This window comes from Aquarana catesbeiana, linkage group LG04 (assembly GCF_042186555.1).
Source record: "Aquarana catesbeiana isolate 2022-GZ linkage group LG04, ASM4218655v1, whole genome shotgun sequence".
NCBI classification, from domain to species: Eukaryota; Metazoa; Chordata; class Amphibia; order Anura; family Ranidae; genus Aquarana; species Aquarana catesbeiana.
Genome location: NC_133327.1, coordinates 528095504 through 528119854, shown reverse-complemented (window position 1 = coordinate 528119854; position 24351 = coordinate 528095504). Strand labels below are relative to the sequence as shown.

General features: G+C 37.4%; 1 protein-coding gene across 1 annotated transcript in view; it reads right to left on the bottom strand.

Moving 5' to 3' along the window:
* The window catches only part of VIP (vasoactive intestinal peptide), a 31414-nt gene extending 9046 nt beyond the window's left edge, over positions 1 to 22368 (bottom strand). Inside the window, exons 1-3 of the mRNA XM_073627832.1 lie at positions 21882 to 22368; positions 17502 to 17618; positions 4473 to 4613 (exon numbers count right to left, since the gene is read on the bottom strand). Coding sequence (XP_073483933.1) covers positions 4473 to 4613; positions 17502 to 17608 — 248 coding nt within the window. The 5' untranslated portion in view covers positions 17609 to 17618; positions 21882 to 22368. The remainder of the gene's footprint in view (positions 1 to 4472; positions 4614 to 17501; positions 17619 to 21881) is intronic.
* Between the last annotated feature and the right edge of the window lie 1983 nt (positions 22369 to 24351).

Below are 24351 nucleotides of genomic sequence, written 5' to 3'. Positions count from 1 at the left end.
GTTCTCCATACAGTTTTTTAGTGAGATCAAGAGTAAAATAACATCTGCAAAAAATCTTTTACAGGTTAATAAAAAATATTACATACATATTCCGAATTTGTACATCCACTTAGCAGGTAGAGCTCTCAATTGCTTAACAGGGTCTTTTCTGCTTTGTTGAAATTAGTTTTTTACATAGTTCAATAACTCAAGCAGAAATATACACATAATGAATGAGTCAGAGCAGTGACACATCCCTTTCATTCCCTCTTCCTCCCTATTAGAGACAACGGTATGTAAAAGAAAATAACTACTGTTTCACGCTCTCTTTAGAAATTCAATTGTGTTCTAGAATTCTTCTGTCATGTCTTCAATATTGTAAGACAAAAATTGTATATAGTGTATTTTATACAGTAAACACAGATTCCATCATCAGTTTACAGTTAAAACATGAATTAAGCCATATTTCTGACCACTTGACCCAATTGGTGTTCCAACTCTTTTTTAATACCAATCGCTCCATGCTTCAGGACTGCATTCCATATTATCTTCCGAAAATTATCACCACTCACATCTAGGGTAAATGATGGTCAGTCTGTCATTCAACCCCTTTCTATGAGCCCAGACTGTTATGGACAGACCCCCTGGGGTGTAGCTCTTCGGACACTACTGCTGTGCTCAGCTGTGCTCATACTGTATGTCTTTATTTGAAAACCATTCAGTCTAGCAGTAAGGACCACTGACACTAGGCAAGAGGAGTGATTACCATGACATCACCTGGCCAGCCAGAAGTTAACCAGATTTAAGATAAGTATTTAGGGAACTTAAAAAAAGCTGATTTGAAAAATTGTGTAAATGTAAATGTAGTTTCATGACAGTTGTATGTAAATAAGTGCTTTGATAGATGAGTTTCCAGAAGCTATAAGGACCTGTGGTAGATTGAATAGAATGTATCATTAACAACCATCATTAAAGTGAACCTCATGGCATTCTTGGAATGGTATCGCTCTAGGTTGACCTACAGCTTCTTGGCGCCAGCTGTGGGTGCCCATGCCTAGCAGGATCCATCTGCTTCTCAAAAATGATTAGGTATACAAAGTAAACACACATTGATTCATTCTTGTTCATTTTTGTTTTATATAAAAAATAGAGGAAATAATAAGGAATGGACCTCCCATCAGACTACAATCCTATGATGCCTTTTATCTAACTGGAGGCTTATACATAGATTTAAGTCTCTAATGATTAAACACACCAGAGTACTGGAGTCTGGGCGGTGTTTTCCTCTATGAGCAATAAAACATTATTGAAATGACAACAAAAGGACACAGCAGTGTGCTATGCCTATTTAAAGTCAACATGTTGCTTTACATTGCACAGTCAAGGCACAGGTTTGCTTAAAGCAGCTGCTAGCAAAATGTGCTAAAATGGGAGTCTTCTCCCTTGTACTTGTGGTAATTAGTGAACTGAGCCATACTTAAAAGTCATTTACAGCTTCTGTTCTTTTTGTGTAAATGTCCTATTCTGTGCTCCAGCCAAAGCCTAAGTCACAAACTTGGAAGAAGAAAGCAGAAAAAAAGTTCTGCCTTCTCTCAGGATGGTCTCACAATGGGACTGTTTTAAGTGAACCATGCCAGGTTACAGTTGTCCCTCCTCCCTATTCCCCAGCTGGTTGGCACCCACAATGGATTGTAAGAAAGTGACTAATGCCGCGTACACACGGTCGGACTTTTCGTCTACAAAAGTCCGACAGCCTGTCCGACAGACTTCCGGCGGACTTTCGGCGGACTTGCAGCAGACTTTCTAACGAACGGACTTGCCTACACACGACCACACAAAAGTCCGACGGATTCGTACGTGATGACGTACACCGGACTAAAATAAGGAAGTTCATAGCCAGTAGCCAATAGCTGCCCTAGCGTGGGTTTTTGTCCGTCGGACTAGCACACAGACGAGCGGATTTCGGGGTCCGTCGTAGTTACGACGTAAAGATTTGAAGCATGTTTCAAATCTAAAGTCCGTCGGATTTGAGGCTAAAAAAGTCAGTTGAAAGTCCGGAGAAGCCCACACACGATCGGATTACCAGCCAGCTTTAGTCCGTCGGCGTCCGTTGGACTTTTGTAGACGAAAAGTCCGACCGTGTGTACGCGGCATTACAAGTGTCGCTGGGTACACTCCCCTGCTAATCAGACCAGTAATCGCTGTTTTATTACACAGTTCTCTATGGTGAGAACTGTAGTCTGGCACAGTTTGCACTCACACTGCAGCAAACCATACTGGATCAAAAATAAGCGTCACCCGGGACCATCTATTCCAAGTGGCCCCGGGCGCGGTTTGATTAATCCATCCTGGGCACGCTTCAGAGCACTCACACTAAACAAACTGACCCCAGGGGCTGAACTATGCCTGGGACCGGTTCACAGTGTCAGTTTGAGTGCAATTGAGACATTCCTGATCTGATTAGGCAACCAGCATTTTAAAGAGGGGGGCAACAATGATAATATCTGAATTTTCCTAGTACAGGTTTCCTTTGAAGAAAATTGGACATAAATGTTTGTACCTGCAGTGGTGAAAGTAAAGATAAAACCAATTTAAAATAACAAAGAAGATCTCAGCCGACAGCCAAATACGCTTTTCAAATAAAGTTACATTTTAAAAGCTAGAGTGGAGTGCATCCAGTTTTCGTACTAACAAAGGTTATAGGTCTCTAAATTTGCACCTTACACATATGCTTTCTAAAGAATATAATAATTACCCTAATTACTGCTTATATAGCAGTAATTTGAATAATTATTAAAGTCATAATTAAAAGCTTCTGTGTGAGGCGCAAATTTCAAGACCTATAATTGTTATAAAAACTAAACAAGTGAATACAAAATGAATGGTGTAAATTCCAGTCCTTAAAGGCATAGGCAAACTGTCATTATACTGATGCTGAGTAAGTACATCAATCTGTCCACAGTATGCCTTAAAGAAAACTCCAGTTTTAGGATAATAATTACCCCTCAACCTCCTCCCCTCCCTAAAGTCCATCTGCACTTTTATACTTCCCAAAGTCTACTGGTCAGTCCACTGATGTTGCAGTCCCTTCCTTTTTCCTCTGGTAGCAGTGGTCCATACTCCTACACTGAACAGCACTCATTTAATGACTTGCACATACTATTCTGTGCACTAATACTCTGAGCCCAGGCTGCATAAAAACAGACAAAAAGGGACATGTCAATGACTGCCCAGATTCAAAATAGGTGGGTTGAAAGATGCTGGCCATCATTCAACCCAGAAGACATTCAGCATCTAGAAAGCTCCTGGTTAAACATGAGCAATGCAGCAAAAGCTGTTTCCTTTTTAATTTTTACTTTGCTGAACTGGTTATTTTTACATTTTTAAAAATGTAGTTCTACTTCCAATCCCATCTACAGCCACATTTATTTTAGTTTTGTACAGAAGAGAGGGTTAGAATATCTGTTAAGAACATCTGATATTGTTGATATAGCTCTCTGTCTTCTTCTCCTGCTGACACTCTCTCATTTCCTGTCATGATATCATTACAACAGGAATTGACATTAAATCAACAAATGAGGTCAAAGACAGAAATAAAAACCTTAAAAAAAAACAAACTCTGAGAGTTGACATTTTAATGTATTTTAAGGTGGTTTTAGGGAACAACGCCACTTTTAAGGCAAGATGAGTGAATATTGATTTTGTGAAAAATGCTAACCACTTGATTCCATTAAGACTTTTCCCCATTTGAAGGGACTTAAAACAGGAGTATGTTCAAAGCTATTTTGGTCATACTTCTATTGTGCTTCACAGGAGTGTACTTACTTGTGCACTCCTGTGGCCCACAATCAGCTGACAGCAGGCTAAAGCTCACTGTTGGCTGACCTCACAGAGCCGCTTCAGAGTCTGAAGCAATTCTGACAATAATGTTGTGATCCAGATACCTTACAGGCAGCTGACTCAGAGCCTCATTAGCTGCTCCTGCCTCCTCTAATGCCGGTGCTCCAGTGAGCATTGGAGAAACAGAGCAGAGAGTGGTCACTGATAGTCACCACTCTCTGCTCAAAGCTGACCCAAGAACTGAGCGTTCAGCTGTCACATGATTGCTCACTTCTTGGGCATAGAGCCTGCAGGGGACAGCTGCAGCATTGGGTACTTTTTTTTACCATTCCCACACTTTAATGTATGTGCACTGTTTAATGTGCTTTTGAGACCACAAATACCAAGTCAATTCTGAAAGACCATTTTAACAGACCCCAAGTAGTTTATTTCATTGTTGCCAGTTTTTTAACCTTTTTACTGCCTGACTATGGCTAGTGTTGCTTAGATCAGTGGTCTGTTCAGCAGAAATCAGTCCATTTACAGATGATCTTAGAGACAATATTTTTTCTTAGAAATGAACCATGATTCTGTGCAGATTAAAAACAGTATCTGAGATGAATGAAAGTGTCATAAATAAGTTATTGACATGTAATATCCAATCTGTTCTTTACCTGCCAACACCCTGGGTCATGTCCAGAAAAAACTTGTCATTGTCTGGTAGTGTATTCTGCAACATATCCATGTCTTGTTTTAAGGACACCTGTGTCTGGTCTGGTTCATTTGCTCCTTCATACGGCAATCTGTTCCCTAGCCTAAATAAAAAAAAAAAAAATGTTTTATTTGTGCACTTCCCCTATTCAGTACATGCCATATGCCCACACACTAGAAGAAATAAACAAAGTAGAAGACAGGGCACTGTGGAGTAGGCTAAATAAGATTCCTACTATTAGTCAAAGTCTAAAGTGCCCTCTACAGTCTGAGGTAGGCATTGCAGGCAGTACCAGCTATATGGCTGGATTAGTGGTGCTTACCCCCAATATTCACAATATGCACATGTACTGTACATTATCTACTTGTTAAGTATAAATATATATTTAAACTAACTAATAACTTATATAGTTTGCTACTTTCAATTGAGCTAATTTTTTCATCCCCTTATAAAACCAGACCTATCATATACTGTACATACCAAAGCACATTAAACCTGCTTATATAAGCACAAGCACAACATATAGTTAATCACATTACATTGTAATATGGAAGGGCATATGTTTCTATAGTCATGGTTTTACAAGTATATGGATTTGCCATCAATTCCCTTGAGGTATATAAATTGCACCTGTGCCCAGACCATGAACAATAAAGTATGTACATGTTCTTAAAGTGGTTGTAAAGGCTGAAGGTTTTTTATCTTCATGCATTTTATGAAGGTAAAAAACCTTTAGTCTGTAACTCCACCCTCAGCCCCCTAATACTAACCAAACCCTGATCTTGATCCAGTAATGTGCACAAGACCCGAGGTCCCCGTGTCTCTCCCTCCTGATTGGCTGAGATGTAGCAGCAGGAGCCATTGTCTCCCGCTGCTGTCAATCACAGTCAGTGAGGCAGGGGCAGAGCTGATCCGCACTGTGTCTTATGGACACAGAGAGCCAGCTCGGGAATGAGCACGCACGAGTGCCCCCACAGCGAGCAGCTTGCTATGGGGACACTTGGCAAGGGGGAGGGGTCCAGAGCTCCAGCGGGGCACCTGAGAAGAGGAGGATCTGGGCTGCTCTGTGAAAAGATTGTAAAGCATCTTTTTTCATTAAAATAAAAAAGTTGTTATAATTACCTGCTCTGTTCAATGGTATTGCACACAGCGGTCCCTTGCTTCCTTTTTGGAATCCCCCACTGGTGCTCTCCGCCCCATATTCTTATGAGTGCTATGGGAGGTGTGCTGTTGAGCCATGCTGTGTTCATCCACAGACATATACAGCGTGGCTCGACCCCACCCCCAGCTCCCTTCTTTCAGGATGTGACATCAGCGGGAGCCTATAGCTCCCCTTCTCTTACAGAATCTCCTGTGAGAGCAGAAAGCGAAGAGAGAAAAGCTGCAGCCAGACACAGTGCTGGATCAATAGAGGTCTCAGTTAAGTGTTAGCGACAGTGAGGGGGGAAACTCGTATTGGAGCATGTTTTACCTTTTTGCATAGAATACATTAAGGCAAAAAATATTAAGACTTTGGAAGCACCTTAAAACACACACACACTGAGTTTTGCAGCTGCAGGAGCTGTTTTAGCAAGCAATAGATCAATGCTGCAGTGATATGTTGCTGCAGAGGGAGGCAGGGCAGAGTTGAAGCCCTGTTCCATCTGAAAATGCATACTCAAGTCACAAAAATTGCTGCAGTGAGAGGCATGACTGTGATGAACCAGCTGTGTTCTGTCTGAACAAGAACACTGAACATGAATACTGAAGTCACAGAAAGTAAAGAAAGATAACCTTGTGGTACTTATGATTCCACCTTATGCTACTTCCTCATTAAACACAATGCAGAAGCACTGTGTGAAACTGTACTGCAGGGCTGCATACCCAGAAGTGAATTAATTCACATTTTTTTGTGTTATCAGGTCAGCATGTCTAAATGTATCAGTAAGCTGTTGCCACGTGGCAGTTGCATACTTATTTGATCTACTACTTCGATTTTGTTTTGACTTATTGTTTTTTACATGCTGCTTTTTAATGTATATGTGGAAACCCTCCAATGTTTTAAAGCCAGAAAAATACATTTTAACATGATGAGTGCATTTTCATCTATATTTTTACGTTTACCTTCATTTATCCTCTAATTTAATCTTACTATTATCAAGATTATATTTTTTGCTCCCTGTTTGATTAACATATACAATTTATACATTCTCCTTAGTCCTGATGAAGTAGGAACCTTATAGCCCCAAAATGCATTGTCATCTTTGGACTTCCAGGGTGACATAAATAGGCTTGGATTCCTATACCTTTAGTTTGGTGCTCTTGTCTGACTCCATTCTTTTTTTTCCATAATGACTTCATTCTACATTGTTTCATTATACTGAAAACAGAAACTTTCACTTTCTAATCAGTAACTTTGTAGGAGTGTCAGTCCATGCTATCTATACACCTGCCCTATAAACTCTAATGCATGCAATATGACAACATTAGAGATGTGAAATAATGAAACTGCAATTGTAATTCTTCCTCTCTCCAAACTATTTCCTTAATCTGAACGCTGAGCTCCTTCTGTGAATCTGACCATATGCGAGGTTTATTTACTGAAAGCAAATAAGCTGTTCACTTTGCAAAGCAGTTTGTCCCAGGGCTTAGTGAATGAGTTGAAGCTCTGCTAATTTCCATCATTCAGTCGTTTTTATTTCCCTTGCATGTGATTGAGTGTTCTTTCCAAATTGACACTTCACCGCATTCACTATGATCTGGGGAAAATTCCCTTGCAAAGTGCAACTTACCCTGCAAAGTGAACATTCTAGTAAATAAACCCCTGCGTGTGTAAAACCTTCAACAAAAGAAACCTCAAACTTTTCAAATTAATCTCTATGAACTTCATTTTCTGCAGAAAAATGTTCACACAGAATTACAGCCTGACAAGATTTCCTTTCATAAAATATAATATCTCTTGTTATCTTGTGATAAATTCCTGCAGCGTTTGTGTTGATACTGCATGACACTCTCTGCAGCCTGTGGATCAGAACTTTTAATACACCATGTTAGCAACAAACCATTATGCTAAAATATATTAAATGTGTATATTAAATGTGTTTTAGAATGCATTTTAAATGATTTTACATGTACGCAGTTCAAATCCAATGATACAAAGAGAAGTAACTTATTTTGATAATCATTTTGCATTAATATTGTTGTTTTTCTTGATATAATGGAAACAGTATAGCTAGAATCCTTTTGAAATTACTTATGGACAAGGGACTTTTGGCAAAACAAAGCCTATATACCAACGTTTCCCACCTGGATTTTTGCGCAATTAATAGCAGTAGTTACTGCAAATTCCTTAAAGTGATTGTAAAGGCTGTTTTTTTTTTTTACTAAAATAATAAACATGTTATACTTACCTTGTGCACAGAGCAGCGACTTACCTCCTCTTCTGTGGGCCCCCCACCAGTGCTGTTTCCTTCTCCCAATGACCCCATTGTGGGTGGACCTGCTCCTGAGCCAAGCTTTGTACATCCATAGACACATACAGTGCAGCTCAGCCACCCCCACCACTCCCTTTTCACAGAATATTAATGACAGCAGCATGAACCAATGGCTTCTGCTGCTCCCTCTGTATCCTGTGAATACAGGACTCGGGTAAGTGGGGGGCTGGGGAAACTGCTATTGGAACTTTTTTTACCTTAATGCAGAGAAGGTATTAAGGTAGAAAAAAAAACTTTTGTCTTTAAAACTTCATTAAAGTGGGACTAAGAAGATTGGGTAAAAAAACAATGCTTGCAAGCTGAATTTTGTGAATGAAAGTACTCTGTGGGTTTGATTTACTAAAGGGCTTAGTAAATGAGCAGAAGCTCTGCTGACTTTCGCCATCCAATCATGTGCAAGCAAAAATGCTCTTTCTTTTATTTTTCTTGCATGTAATTGGGTACTCTTTGCAAAGTGAAGTTTACTAAGTTCTGGAGAAACTGCACTTTGCAAAGGGCACAGTCTATTTCCCTTTTGTAAATAAACCCCTGTATGTCTCTTCGACAATAAAAGCCACTCTCCTGCCTGCCAACAATGTTTCTTTAGAATGTACACTGAGCCACATATGTTCAGCTCAATGTAAATCCCTTGCATGCATTATGCACCAGGGTGACATAACTGCTGTGCACATGCATAGGAGTTATGTCATCCCGGGCAAGGCAATCAAGAGAGCCATAGATGCTGAACAAGGAAAAATCCAGAGCAAAATTGTGACCATCAGTGATACAGTGGTGAGACAGATTGCAGACATTGCATGGCTAAATGGGGGGGGGGGGGGGGGGGGGGGCAGGTAAGCCTGCTACAATGTGTAAATATGTTGTGCATACTTGCACATTTTGGCAAAACCCCTGAGCACCAGCAGCAGAGTTTAGTTTTGTTTTAAAGCCATCACATTGCATCGTACAGAGCAACAATGGGGGTTGAATGCTTACACTACACTGTTCCTGTTTGTTGAGGGCACTCCTATTAATTTCTAAAGAGCCTCAATGCAAATCCACACAACTAAATGACACACCTGACCATTGAACACACCACAGCACATACATACAATGGGCTGCATTGGAGGGAAAAACAGTCAGGACCTTTAGGTAATGATTGTGCACAGATAACACAATTTGTGTCAATGCATCAACCAATGTGTATGCATAAGTGTAAATGGGCCTTAAAGAAATGTTACCCTTGAAGCCTGGCAACACACTATATGGCTTGTCAAGATCACCAGTCTCAAGAGTAAAGCAACAAAGATCAGCTGCACACTAGTTTTGCCCATGAGAAGTATAGTTGGTTCAGCTCCAAACTGACACCTCTTTTCAAAGGGCTTAGTCATACCATGACTTTTTGTGGCTGGGTCACCTGCTGTAACAATTTCCAACAAATCGTCCTGATGTGCTGCTGAAACGTTTTTCTCTTTCAGAAGAATTTAGGGTTGCACAGCACACTGCTAACCTATCACCCCAGAACCTGGAGCATCTATTCTGTTGTGTGGCTAAGGGTTGGCTATTTTTGAATCAATCAAATGTTATTTTTCAGAATAATTTGTGCTGTGGTGAGAAAAATTACTCTGAACCTTCTTTCAATTTCTTTTTTAGACTTGGTGGAGGAGGAGAGGGTTTTTTATATATAACCTATCACCCCAGAACCTGCAGCATCTATTCTGTTGTGTGGCTAAGGGTTGGCTATTTTTGAATCAATCAAATGTTATTTTTCAGAATAATTTGTGCTGTGGTGAGAAAAATTACTCTGAACCTGCTTTCAATTTCTTTTTTAGACTTGGTGGAGGAGGAGAGGATTTTATATAGATATATATATATAGATATATATATATAGATATATATATATCTATATATATATCTATATATATATATCTATATATATATATATATATATATATATACATAAATACATATATATATATATATATATATATATATATATATATAGATATATAGATATATAGATATATATCTATATATCTATATATATATGTATATTTAATTAGGGATTTTGATGATTGGTAATGTGTTGCTTTATAAAACTAGATTGATATGATTTACAAGCTGCACAACTTTTGCATGCAGGACTGTGGTATAATTTGGCCAGTAAATTTGGAGTATATCCAGCACTCCTAAGGCTGCCCATAGATGAACTGAAATTTGTCCAGTTCAGCAGGGACCAGCCCAATTTCAATCCATCTATGGCTGCTCCCACTCAAGATAAGTTGATTTAATGGTCATCAGATGGGACTGTTGGAAAACATTCATTCTATCAGCGCCTGCAGCGCTGATCAGTGTACGTATTTTGACCGCAAAGGAGTCCCCACTGTTAGAATACAATAGCACAGCAGGAAGGATTCTTCCTCTTGTGTAGATGGGGGAATAATTTTGTTGTTTTTCAAACAGCCTGCCATCTGACAAAGAGAAAAATTATCCTTGTATGGCCAGCCTAAGGCTGGGTACACACGGGCCGAATCTCAGCCGGTATTGATCAGTTCAACAGGAACATTTGGTCGGTGTGTAGAGCTGTCTTTCTGACAGAAACCGGTCTAATTACCATCTTTTGTTGAAGGGACATGCTGGAAAACCAGAATCCGATCAGTTCTCGCAAACAATGGCTGCAAGCACTGATCAGTGTTTTCTGGCAGGAGGGGGTCAGATTACAATAGCACAGCAGAGAAGATCACTACACTAACATTGCATGTGTTAGTGCTGTGATCTTTCAGTTAATTTTTTTTTTTTTCGTTCAGCCCCCTGGGTTGAACAAAAAAAAACTCACTTGTGTACCAGGCTAAAGTTTTGTAGGCCACAATAGCTTTAATAGATAAAGTGTTTTACTGCACTAGCTTTGTCTTGTGTTCTCCTGCAAAGCTGTAATAAAGGTGATCCAAGTTCACCGCTGGACACACAGGAGTTTATTTACTAAAACTGGAGAGTGCAAAATCTGGTAGCCAACCAGCTTCTAACTTCAGCTTGTTCAATTAAGCTTTGACAGTAAAACCTGGAAGCTTATTTGCTCCTGTACCAAGCTGCACCAGATTTTGCATGCTCCAGTTTTAGTAAATCAACACCACAACACCACAATTACTTATTTATCTACTATTATATTATCACACATTGGAGGTTAACCCTTAGCAAAATTATGGATCCTAATGCAGACTATCTGATTCAGAAAATAGAAAGCTTATGTTGACTGTAAAACACTTACCAACACTACTATCAGTAGTGCTTAAGAATTCTCAAAAGCAGACCTAAACTTTGCATTTAACTTTGGATTAGTGTCCCTGTAATTTCCTCCTGCCTTAACCTTCCCACTTTCATTTTATCTTGGTAGTAGAAATGGGATATTACAAGAGGCAAGTGTTAATACCATCTTTCTTTGTCAAGACTTAGAAGCACATCATAGAACCACATGGAGCCTAGGGAGCACCATGTGAGAACTGGATATTTACCTGCATGTTTTTGTGGATTTGACTTCACCTGCAAAGCTAGCAGACAACACAACTGAGAAAATAACTAGTAAACACACTTCAGCTTAGCCTGCTCAGTTGATGGTGAAGTATAATAATGGTTGTGATCTATTTCCCATCAATTTGAGTGTGTAAACACTAGTTATGACGAAAGGTTGCAAAAGGATGCTCCCCTGAGAATGTTTCTAAAAAGTAGGGTAGAACACTGGGTTTAAAGGTCCTGAGCCTGAATAATAGTCAGAGAACAAGAGCCCTCCTATCTATTGAGAACACCAGTGACAGTAAAATTGGTGAAACTCATGCATATGCCCCCACCAAGCAACATGATTCTCCTGGTTCAAAATCTAACCTTGATCAAGTTGATTTGCAGTCAATGGAAACTGTAGTCAATTCAACCAATTTTTTGGTCCTAGTAGCCGAAGACCCTGAGAATTCAGGCTTGCAATCCCATAGCTGATTTTGACAGATATTTTATTGTTCAATATACAAGTAAATGAGCACAATGGTTGGGTTGCGATTTACTAAAACTGGTGCACATAGAATCTAGTGCAGCTGAGCATAGTAATCAGCTTCTAGGTTTTATTGTCAAAGCTTAACTGAACAAGTTGAAGTTAGAAACTGATTGGTTACTATGCACCAGATTCGATGTGCACCCATTTTAGTAAATCTCCCCCAATGTGTGCGTATTAGTTGACAAATCAGGCTTTTTTTAAATGGGTATTATAGTGCATAGGAAGGTAAAATTAAAGGGTTGAGAGCTGCACTGGTTAAGAAGTTATAATAATGGTGTAAAGCTGCTTAGGGTTACAGTGCTTAGTGATATTATTTTTTTTGTTTAAAGCACAGAAGGTTCATATAATAATATAAAGGCAAAAGATGTAAAAATTTTTTTTTTAGAGATAAATTAAGTTGTGGCTTTCTGTTAGATTTCCACACTGCAGTTCCTTAGTTAGTACTTTAATTGATTTAATTGATTAAGAAAAAGAGTAACAAAGACTGTTCCAATACTACTGATGAGAACAGTAGGAAACTCCTAGAATTTCTGCTCCAGCTACAATAATATATTACTGTAAGCACAAAGTGGAAAATGTGGGAGCAGACGACCCAGCATCAGACTGTAAAGACACCTTGATCATTTTTCTTTTTTTTTCATTTTGTAAGGTAGAAGGTTTGGAGGCAGAGATCTTATTTCTAATAGGCTCATCTTATTTATGGTGATGATTTGTATTACTTTCACTTAAGATGGATAGTCAAGTTGAGGAAGGAACCAAAAGCAATCATGTACTGTTTACCAGAGCCTGTGTACTAAGCAGTGTCTTATGCTGAAGAGCATAGGACATGGTATTCACATAGCAGGGGACCTGCATGCTTGTGGCACTTTTACTACTTAGTTATCTGCTTGTGGGCTGGGTATGCTAGGCTAGTATTCTTGGGGATGATCTTTAGATATATATACACAGTAGAAAAGACTACTGTACTACTGAAAATCATTGACCTTGTATTCTGAAAGACATATTGATGGCATTAAGTAGCAGGGGGTCTACCACTCCCACTCCACTTTCTGTACAGATACCAAAACTCATGTCTAGGGTACCAAACCGTAAAAATAAGAAAAATGATTAAAACACAAATTGATGGATCTAAATCCAGATCACAAAAAACTTTTTTTTTTTACTGGCTAAATACTATGCCAGTGTTGTAGCACATATAATACACATTTGTCAAGGTTATAAATTAAATATTTTGAAAGTGAAGCATGACACTAAACAGACTTGTTGACAATCTCTGCACACTTACAGCCACATAATTATCCTGAATATAAATATGTTTGGCTTAGCCATGCTAAAATGCTGAATGAATGTACAGAACATAGACAGATAAGTATAGAGGCCATCTTTACGAACTGGGAAAAGGATTGTGTAGAGTTTGGAGTATAGGACAGATTAAGCATGTGCATTTATTATGTAATTTAAAAACTATATGCTATTGCCAACATTTTATCAAAAATTTAAAAAACAGGTATGCCTTTGTAGTATTATATTCTGAAGAAGCTGTCAAGGATGCATGGCACCATCATCTGGCTTTTTGCGGTTACTACAGTTTGGCACAAGTGGGAATTTTTTAGATCTGGAGCTCCCAAGATCTATAGATATTTTAGTATAATTGTATGCAAAAGACCAAAAAAAAGTGAAATCATAATTTAGCTTATCTTTGTTTGTTCTGGATGAAATACTTTTGTGTGTATTTGTATTTTCTTTATACTTTTCTTGTTGTATTTCAACTAACAAATATGGAAGGTGCTAGAACTAGATCATTTTCAAAGTGATTCTTCTACAACACATTTAACACACCAGGGCTTCTATGGCTTCTTAGTACACTGTAACGAGTCAAGCATACTTTGTTCATCACTAGTTGCGGTAAACACAATTATATGAGCTACATGTTTTGTTTTTTTTTGTTTTTTTTTAAACACTGACAGCAATATCAGAAACATAAACATATATAAAATCATACACCTGGAATTGCTGGGATTGTTCTCAGTAAAACCATTTGATACTTACAGGCGGTACCTTTTGGACTAAAATGGTTTAGTCTTTGATCCTGCGTTTTTATCTAGTCTAATAAAGGATAAATTGTCCCACATTACTTATAATCCAGCAATTGGTTTACATGATCAGCACACTTTGGAAATATATCTCTAAGGCTTCAGCAACTGATCTAGCTGCTGAGAACACCATGACATCCATACATATGAGAATCCCATAGCATCCATTCACCATGCTCATAGATTACACTTTATGCTTTAATCAGAAGGCAGTCAGACACCACCTCAATTTCCTAAAGGAATATAGAAGGGGAATACAGCATGGAATGGTACAACCATGTTCTGTGTGAATAAGAAAGTAGTATATTTCACAGAAATTACATTGATCCTCCAGCAAACAGCTGTCCTTACTGACTTCTCAAAAGGTTACTGAAATATTTATGTATTTTATATTTAATACTAGACTCCCTTTACCACCTCACATAGTCCTCATACCTGTAATCTAAACTGAGGTGATATCCATCTAGATGTTTATGGGATTGTTTAATCATTTTAAGTAAGGTTGTTGCTGTTATTTTTACGGAATTAATATTTCCTTCTGTTATGCTTTGATCAGCTGATGTCATGGTTGTTCACAGAGTTCATGGTTGCGTTAGTATTCAATCAGTTATTTTTACATCTTTTTACAAAAAAAATACACTCTTCAATTCAATTCAATCTGTTGCTATCCTCTCGTGGCCAGATTCTTTATAAAAATGTTTATAGATTCTAGCAAGGCAGCTTGCAGTATAGATTAAAAAAAATTCCATCTACATTTGAGCCATTCATTTTGTTACATTATACATGTTATTCTCCATTTTTGGACCCTTCACTTGGGTCTTCTAATAGAAACATCTTCATAACCTTAACCAATGGGAATATCTAACAGCAAGGGGCAGTAAATTTGACCTTCACTAAAGGTTTACTGTGGATCAATGGTTCATGTGTTTTAAATAACAGTGATGGATTCACCACCAGTGAATGCTTAATGAATGTCACATTCACTGTAACAGAACCAGGACTATTAATTTATCAAAAATCATGAATAAATATATTTATTTTGAACTTATCCAGCCAAGAATTCTTAATAGTTTACTTTCAAATTATCTACTGTCTTTATGTATTTCTTCAATGGAGGGTGAGATTCTAAAGCAGTAGCAAATGTTTACTTTGCATTGTAAATAAGGGGAAGCTGTGTTCAATTTGAATAGCCAATAATATGCAGAGGAAGTGAAATAGAAATGAATTTCTGCTTGCACTGGATTGGTTGATTGAAGTCTACACAGCTTCATTTTGTTCCCTAAGCTAAATGGACACTCTCAATTCATTTAGTAAAGCAAGGAGACCAGAGCCACAACAAGTACCTCTTGTTACCCTGAGCTCTTCCTGCAGTTACATTTTCAAAAACATCACTGTCACTGGGGTGGTATGCGAAGAGAGAGGGGAATTCGGGACTAATAAATGTAAGCTATATCTATGCCAGTTTTACATTTTAGTATTCAATATATCCATATTGGCATCCAATATACTGAAATGGAGAGGGAGATGATAGATAGGTCATCATCAGTTAGATTAACCTTCCACATTAATTATACTCAGGTTGGGGATCGTTTAAAGCAAAAGTCCATAAAATGTTTTTAACCTATATTATACTGTGGGACTGTTTTGGACCATTTTCCAAAAAGCCCCCTGTCACCTAAAAGAACTATAGAGATAAAAAAAACAGCAATAAATATTGGTCTGCACAAAAAGGGTCATACTTATATTACAGTAAGGGGCAATGACAAATAGATTAATGCAAAGTGTTAAGGACATTATAGTGGAAACAGTGGAATTTACTATATTAGTTAGCAGTAGATTTCCAGGCATAGTACTTTAAAGGAAAAAAAATATGCCTAAAAACTCTCTTACATTTTATTGGTGTCAGACTGCAAGCATCCACTGCTCTTAATTTTGTTGATTTATGTACCATAAAAAGCTCAGGGAATTTGTATTAATGTCTTGTAAAGCTATCCCATAAATAAATGCCAGACTGTACATCCCTAGAGAGAATGCTGCTTACTGGGAGGAATGCAAAAGTGATTTCTAGCCACATAGCCTCCATTATGTCACTTATAACATGTGTTCTAGCACTTAAACTGTGTTGTAAAATCATTCATTATAACAGGGTGAGTTTAAAACCACAGAAAATCAAGAGATATTGAAACCTAAAGCATTTTCTCTTTATGCTAAAAACAAAATGATATTACGAGTTATATTCAAGATGCAAGGGTAGTTAAAGTAAACAAATTACCCATTTATGTTTGGTATAGTGTATTATCAAGCATATTTGTTGCTAATGTAAGTTAAAGGCCCCCAAATTTTAATCTGTGAGCCACTCTCTAAGTGGTGATGAGACACATTGCATTTCAAAATATTACTGGCTTAAGTGTTGACTTTAATTCAGTAAAGGTTTAGGCTCTTAAGCACTGAAGACCAAAGAGCCACAACAAAGGTCCCACATATAGCCCCTGAGCCACTTGGTTGAGATCACCAATGTATATATATATATTTTTTTTTTAACAATGCAAAATGTTGCTTTATGTCTATGTCTCCAAAATGGCTTAGACTGCAGTTGTCACTGTTTCAATAAATGGTTGCTGCCAGTAACTCTGTTTTAATGGACACACTGTCTAAACCAAACCACTAAGTTGGCTTAAGAATAGAATTATTTAAAGCAGTGAACCCTTTCCTGCTGTTACAATAAGACCCTAAAGGAGGTAATGCAAGTGATTTCTAGCCACATATCCTCCATTATGTCACTTATAACATGTGTTCTAGCACTTAAACTGTGTTGTAAAATCATTCATTATAACAGGGTGAGTTTAAAACCCACAGAAAATCAAGAGATATTGAAACCTAAAGCAATTTCTCTTTATCCTGAAAACAAAATGATATTACGAGTTATATTCAAGATGCAAGGGTAGTTAAAGTAAACAAATTACCTATTAATGTTTGGTATAGTGTATTATCAAGCATATTTGTTGCTAATGTAAGTTAAAGGCCCCCAAAATTTGTTAATCTGTGAGCCACTCTTTAAGTGGTGATGAGACACATTGCATTTCAAAATATTACTGGCTTAAGTGTTGACTTTAATTCAGTAAAGGTTTAGGCTCTTAAGCACTGAAGACCAAAGAGCCACAACAAAGGTGCCACATATAGCCCCTGAGCCACTGGTTGAGATCACCAATGTATATATATATATTTTTTTTGTTTTTTTAACAATGCAAAATGTTGCTTTATGTTTATGTCTCCAAAATGGCTTAGACTGCAGTTGTCACTGCTCCAATAAATGGTTGCTGCCAGTAACTCTCTTTTAATGGACACACTGTCTAAACCAAACCACTAAGTTGGCTTAAGAATAGAATTATTTTAAAACAGTGAAACCTTACCTGCTGTTAGAATAAGACCCTAAAGGAGGTAATGCAAGTGCTCGGAGGTAGAAAACGCTGAACAAGGTGAGAGTCACCATAAGGTGGAAGATAGTTCTGTGCTCCATAACTTCAGCTCTGTTAAAGTACAAACCACATGTCACATTTAATCAAGGCGAAGCATATCTACAAGTTATGTAGAGCATATTACATTGCTTATAAGCACTTGTTATTCTTAACCCTTAATGCTTCTTTTAGATAACTGTAAATAAGTTATTATTGTGGGCAATAAAAAACAGCTTTACCCTTCTGTCTCAAATTATAACCTCAGAACCTAAGATCTGAGATTGTAACTAATTTAATGTAATAATACATATAAATATGTGGTCTCAGAGCACTAATTGCCTTATATACTTATACATCTGCTGTTTTTTATTATACTATTATTAATAAAAGTGTTCTAAAAGGATTATCTGAAACTTGGACCGGAAGAAAAGGATAACTTTAAGACCCCACTTTAAACTGGGGAGGCGGGTCCATTAGCAGTAAAGTGCCGCTAGTCTTAGCGGTGCTTTACTGCTGTTATAGCAACGCTTTTCATCCACTAGCGGGGTGCTTTTAACTCCTGATAGCGGCCTAGGAAAGGGTTAATGGTGCCTGTTTTGTGGCACATTTCAATGGGTAGGGGCGGTGGAGGAGCGGTGTATACACTGCTCCCCCACCACACCAAAGATGCTGTTTGCAGGACATAATTTTATAGGGGACAAGCCACAATACACTTGTTGCCATTTCAAGAATCAGAATAATGCAGTACTTATAATACTAATAAAAAACAATGATAAATACATAAAAGTATATAAGGTATAAAACATACTTTTTAATGTGTAAATGTAAGCAAGCTATTGGATTGCTAACCTTTTTAACTGACAAAATAAATAAAATATATAAATAAATAAATACTCATTTAGTATTAGGGACTGTTTTGCAGGAATGTGTGCCAAACAGCAAGCATGGTGAAAAATATAAGCAAACATAATTGCTGTGTGTTTATTAATTATACTATAAAAAAATGTTAAAAAGTACTCAGTTAGGCTTAATGTACACAGGACATTTTACAACCTCTCCTGAACGATTTAACTTGACAGATAGTAACCGACGTTTAAAAACTTCAATTTTGCCACGTTTACATGCCGCGTTTAGCCACGTTTGCTTTTAGAAGCTTTTTTTTTTTTTTTAAATAGTTAAAAATTTAAAACGCCTGTAAACAAAACACGGCTAAAAGCTGTTACAGGCGTTTGGCGTTTCAAATGAATATCCATCCTGAAGGCATTTTTTTGCTTTCTAAAAAATGCTTCTAAACTCAACTGCCTACAAACAACTATAGATGACCCTGTGTACATGTACTGATAAGATAACATAGAGGACAGTGCAGGGACAGCTGAAAAAAAAAGGCTTGTAAACGTCTGTTTGCCAGCAGGAGTGTACATGAGCCTTATGGTGGCCACACACATACCAATCTTATCAAACACGTCATCACAGTCAGATTATATGGTCAGATCTAGGAATGAATGTCATCAACTGATTCCATGCTAAACCGATTGATTTGATCAAAAAAAAATTATTCAGTCTGGATGGAAAATCTGAGTATAGGAAGGTAGATTGATAAGTGTAGGGCTCATCGAATGTTCATTTTCAATCTCCTGTTTATATCTGGACAGGAAATGTATCGTAAATATGATCATATAAAAGTTAATTCCGTGTATGGCCACCATTACTAGCTAGCGTTGGCATCTACCAATACCACTTGTGTGAACTGTATTCTGTAAACTGTTAACTGATAGTAAGTACAATCTCCAATTTCTCACAACCTTGAAAATTCCAGCAGCATTAATGAATTAAAACATAATCTAAGGTCACACAAGAAAGATTAGCCAGTCGGGTCTAAATGTGTTCAGCTTTCATTATTTTTTGGCCCCTGAAAAGGGTGTAATAAAGATTAATTGTGTATAATGGTTAACTGTATATACTGCAACCTATATATGAGTGTGCGATGGTTAACTATATACTGCAGCTAATATGTAAGTGTGGAATAGTTAAATGTATACACTGCAACTAGTATTTAAGTGTGCAATAGATACTGTATATACTGCAGTTTATAATTAAGTGAACAATAGTTAACTGTATAATAAAAGATTGCAACAGTTTCCTGTATGCATTGCAGCAAAGATTTAAGTGTGAAATAGTTAACTGTATATACTGCAGCTTATATTTAAGTGTACAATTGTTAACTGTATCATAAAAGTAACTGTATACTAAAAGTGTGCAGTGGTAAACTGGATACATTGCAGCTAATATTTAAGTGTGCAATAAGTCACTCTATTTTCTGCAGCTGGTATTTAAGTGTGCAATAGATAACTGTATATACTGCACCTTACATTTAAGTCTACAATAGTTAACTGTATCATAAAAGTAACTGTATAATAAAAGGGTGCAGTGGTTAACTGGATGCATTGCAGCTAATATTTAAGTGTGCAATAGGTAACTGTATTTTCTGCAACTAGTATTTAGGTGTGCAATAGATAACCATATATGCTGCAGGTTATATTTAAGTGTACATTAGTTATCTGTATCATAATAGTAGCTGTATAATTCAAGTGTGCAGTGGTTAATTGTATGCATTGCAGCTAATATTTAAGTGTGCAATAAGTCACTGTATTTTCTGCAACTAGTATTTAAGGGTGCAATAAATAACTGCATATACTGCAGCTTATATTTAAGTGCACCAATAGTTAACTAAAAGTAACTATAGAACAAAAAGTGTAAAATAGTTAACTGCATCTATTGCAGCTAATATTTAACTGTGCAATAGGCAACTGTATAAATTGTTGCTAATATTGTGGTGTGTGGTAATTTACTGTATATATTGCAGGTAATATTTAAGTGTGCAATACTTAACTGTATACACTGTGGCTAATATTTATGCATGTGATAGTTTACTATATACATCGCAGCTAATATTTAAGTGTGCAATAGTTAACTGTATAATAAAAGTAACTGTATAACAAAAAGTGTGTCATAGTTAACTGTATATATTGCAGCTAATATTTAAGTGTGCAATATTTAACTGTATGTGCAGCAGTTAATATGTAAGTGTGTACTAGTTAACTGTATTTTCTGCAACTACTATTTAAGTGTGCAATAGATAACTGTATATATTGTTGCTTATATTTAATAGGTAACTGTATAATAAAAAGTAACAATTTAACAAAAAGTGTGCAATGGGTAATTGTATTGATTGCAGCTAATATCTAAGTGTGCGATAGTTAACTGTATAATAAAAGCAACTATATAACAAAAAGTGTGCAATAGTTAACTATATACACTGTGGCTGATATTTATGTGTGTGGTAGTTTACTGTATATATTGCAGCTAATATTTAAGTGTGCAATAGTTAACTGTATACATTGTGGCTAATATTTATGTGTGTGATAGTTTACTATATACATTGCAGCTAATATTTAAGTGTGCAATAGTTAACTGTATACACTGTGGCTAATATTTATATGTGTGATAGTTTACTATATACATTGCAGCTAATATTTAAGTGTGCAATGGTTAACTGTATACAATGTGGCTAATATTTATATGTGTGATAGTTTACTATATACATTGCAGCTAATATTTAAGTGTGCAATAGTTAACTGCATAATAAACGTATTTTTATAAGAAAACGTGTGTAGAAGTTAATTGTATATATTGCAGTTAATATTTAAGTGTGCAATAGTCTACTGTATAATACAAGTGACTGTATAATAAAAATAACTATATAACAAAAAGTGTGTAATAGTTAACCATATACATTGCAGTTAATATTTAAGTGTGTAATAGTTAACTGTATTTTCTGCAACTAGTATTGAAGTGTGCAATAGATAACTGTATATACTGTAGCTTATATTTAAGTGTGCAATAGTTAACTGTATCATAAAAGCAACTATATAACAAAAAAGTGTGCAATAGTTAACTGTATATACTGCAGCTAAAATGTAAGTGTGCAATAGTTAACTGCATAATAAAAGTAACTATATAACAAAACATGTGTAATAGTTAACTGTATATAATGTAGTTAATATTTAAGTGTGTAATAGTTAACTGTATTTTCTGCAACTAGTATTGAAGTGTGCAATAGATAACTGTATGTACTGTCGCTTATATTTAAGTGTGCAATAGATAACTGTATCATAATAGCAACTATTTAACAAAAAGCGTGCAATAGTTAACTGTATATACTGCAGCTAATATGTAAGTGTGCGATAGTTAACTGTATAATAAAAGTGTGCACTAGTTTAGTGTCCATACTGCAGCTAATATTTCAGTAGCATAGTCACATTTGGAGGTACTTACCAAGAATCAGGGGTTGCCTCTTCCGTACGGTAGGTCCTTGGATGTGGAGAGCAGGGAAGTTTTCAGGAGTCCCCAATGGTAGAAGGTGAAGGAGCCGCTCCGCTGTCCTTGGTGCTGAAAGTCCCAGACAATGTCGGGAGAGGGAAGAGCCGCCGCTGCCTCTGCTGCTCCAAGTTCTGCTCTTTTCTCCGCCTGTCAGTGTAAGTTGTGTACTCAGCCAAGCTCGGCTCCTTTCTTTTAATACTCCGAGGCAGAAACATGCTCCTATAAAACGTGAGGGAGAGAAGGGCTGGTCAACAGGGCTAACTCGAGTGGCTTGTGTGTAGACGTCACTCCAGATCCCACTGGGATTTACTAAAAAGTCGTCATCACCTCCCTGCTCGGGACTACAGATGAAGTCTGTGTGATCAATGGATTCCATAAGACATGACTATGTAGCAGTTAATTTACTTAGGTAATGAATGACTGCACATCTACAGTGTCATTAACATCGCTCCAGTTGTACCAGAACCACACAGCAACGATGTTATTAGAAGTGTATTACAGTGACAGATGAACGATGCCTGGATCAGTGCTGTCTGGCCATAGGATAGGCACTTCTTCTACAAGCACATATCATTTGGTTTTACAATGATGTCCCACACCAATGAATGTCATGATTAATAAATGCACATCTTCAAAAGAGGTACATATTTATTACCAGGGGAGAGGGCGACTGGAGATTGGTTTATTGATTCTGTTTGATTTATAGAAAGGACTTAATTAAACATGAATATTTTTCAGACAAAGATCAACAGTTTATGTTTTGTACATAGGGGGGGGGGGGGTATATACAAAAGGCAAATCCACTTTGCACTGCAAATGCACTTGGAAGTGCAGTCGCTCTAAATCTAAGGGGTAGATCTAAAAATGAGTGGAAGCTCTGCTGATTTTATCATCCAATCATGTGCAAGCTAAAATGCTGTTTTTTATTTCTCTTGCATGTTCCCCTCGGATCTACAGCGACTTTACTTCCAAGTGCACTTTCAGTTTAAAGTAGATTTGCCTTTACTAAATAACCCCCACAGTTTTGTGTCACGTGTTCATACAGACTAGACCAGTTCTTCTCAATCAGGGTTCCTCAAGAGGTTGCTAGGGGTTCCTTGAGGAATGAGCAGTGCCAAAATGATCACTAATTAAACATCAAACCACAGCGCAAACAGTAACAAAGTTAAGGTGCAAATTTCTAAAGTGCAAAATATAGTACATACACCATGAGCACATCAATCTGAGAAATAAACAAATAACACAATCCAAGGTTATATAAAAAAAAACTCAGATGTGAACTGGCAAGCATGTAGCCTGTGAAAGTCCATATTGTGATTTAGTCCCAAACATAAAATTTCTTCCACAAAAGTGCTCCTGTGCAAAAAAAAAAAAAAACTCCAAAAATAATCACACGGTGACCTGTGCTCCACATAACCCCTTTGTGCATTTGCTCACCAGATGGTATGGACCCCTTAGCAGTATTGCATGTGGGTCTATGAGGCTTAAACTGGTGAGCAGGGAGATGACACTTCTTATATCTTCATATATAGTCACGACTCATGTATAGAGGAGAGAGAATCCACATAGTGTAGTATGTCTTGTTTATTACAATAAATGATTGAAATCACACTTACAATGTTCCAGAGTAAAAATCATATGTTTCAAAACATATCAAGTAGGGCAGTCCACTCACTCCAGGAAGCAGCTTGGCTCTCTCACAACCCACGTTCCACTGCTCGCCGGACGTGGCATTGATGGGAAGCCGAAATCTACGTCGATGCGTTTCATCCCTTCCACAGGGCGTTATCAAAGATGGCTGACGGCTGATCACTGACCACCAGTGTCCCATACATTACAATTTTCACTGCCAGGGGTTGACTTATTAAAGACAAATAGCCTGTTCACTTTGCAAGGGAAGTTGCACTGTTTGCTGTTTTTTTTTTTTTTTGTTTTACTTGCATGTGATTGGGTATTCTTTGTGCAAAAATGAAATTTCACCACTAATCTCAGGGGATAATTTCCTTGCACAGTGCATTTTCCTTTGAAAAATGAACAGCCTATGGCCTTTAAAATGGTTGTAAAAGTAGAAGGTTTTTTATCTTAATGCATTCTATGCCACCCCCCACCCCCCAATTCTTACCTGAGGTCCATCTAGATCCAGCGATGTTGCAGGAGTGTCTCGGCTGCCCGGGACTCCCCTCCTCATTGGCTGAGACAGCAGAGCAGCTCCCACTGCCATCAATCAAAGTCAGTCAGCCAATGAGGAGAGAAAGGAAGTGGGGTCGGGCAATGGCTCCATGTCTAAATGGACACAGGGAGCTGTGGCTCTGCTCGGGTACCCCCATAGCAAGCTGCTTGATGTGGGGGCACTCAACAGAAGGGAGGGGCCAGGAGTGCCAAAGAAGGACCAGAGAAGAGAAAGATCTGGGCTGCTCTGTGCAAA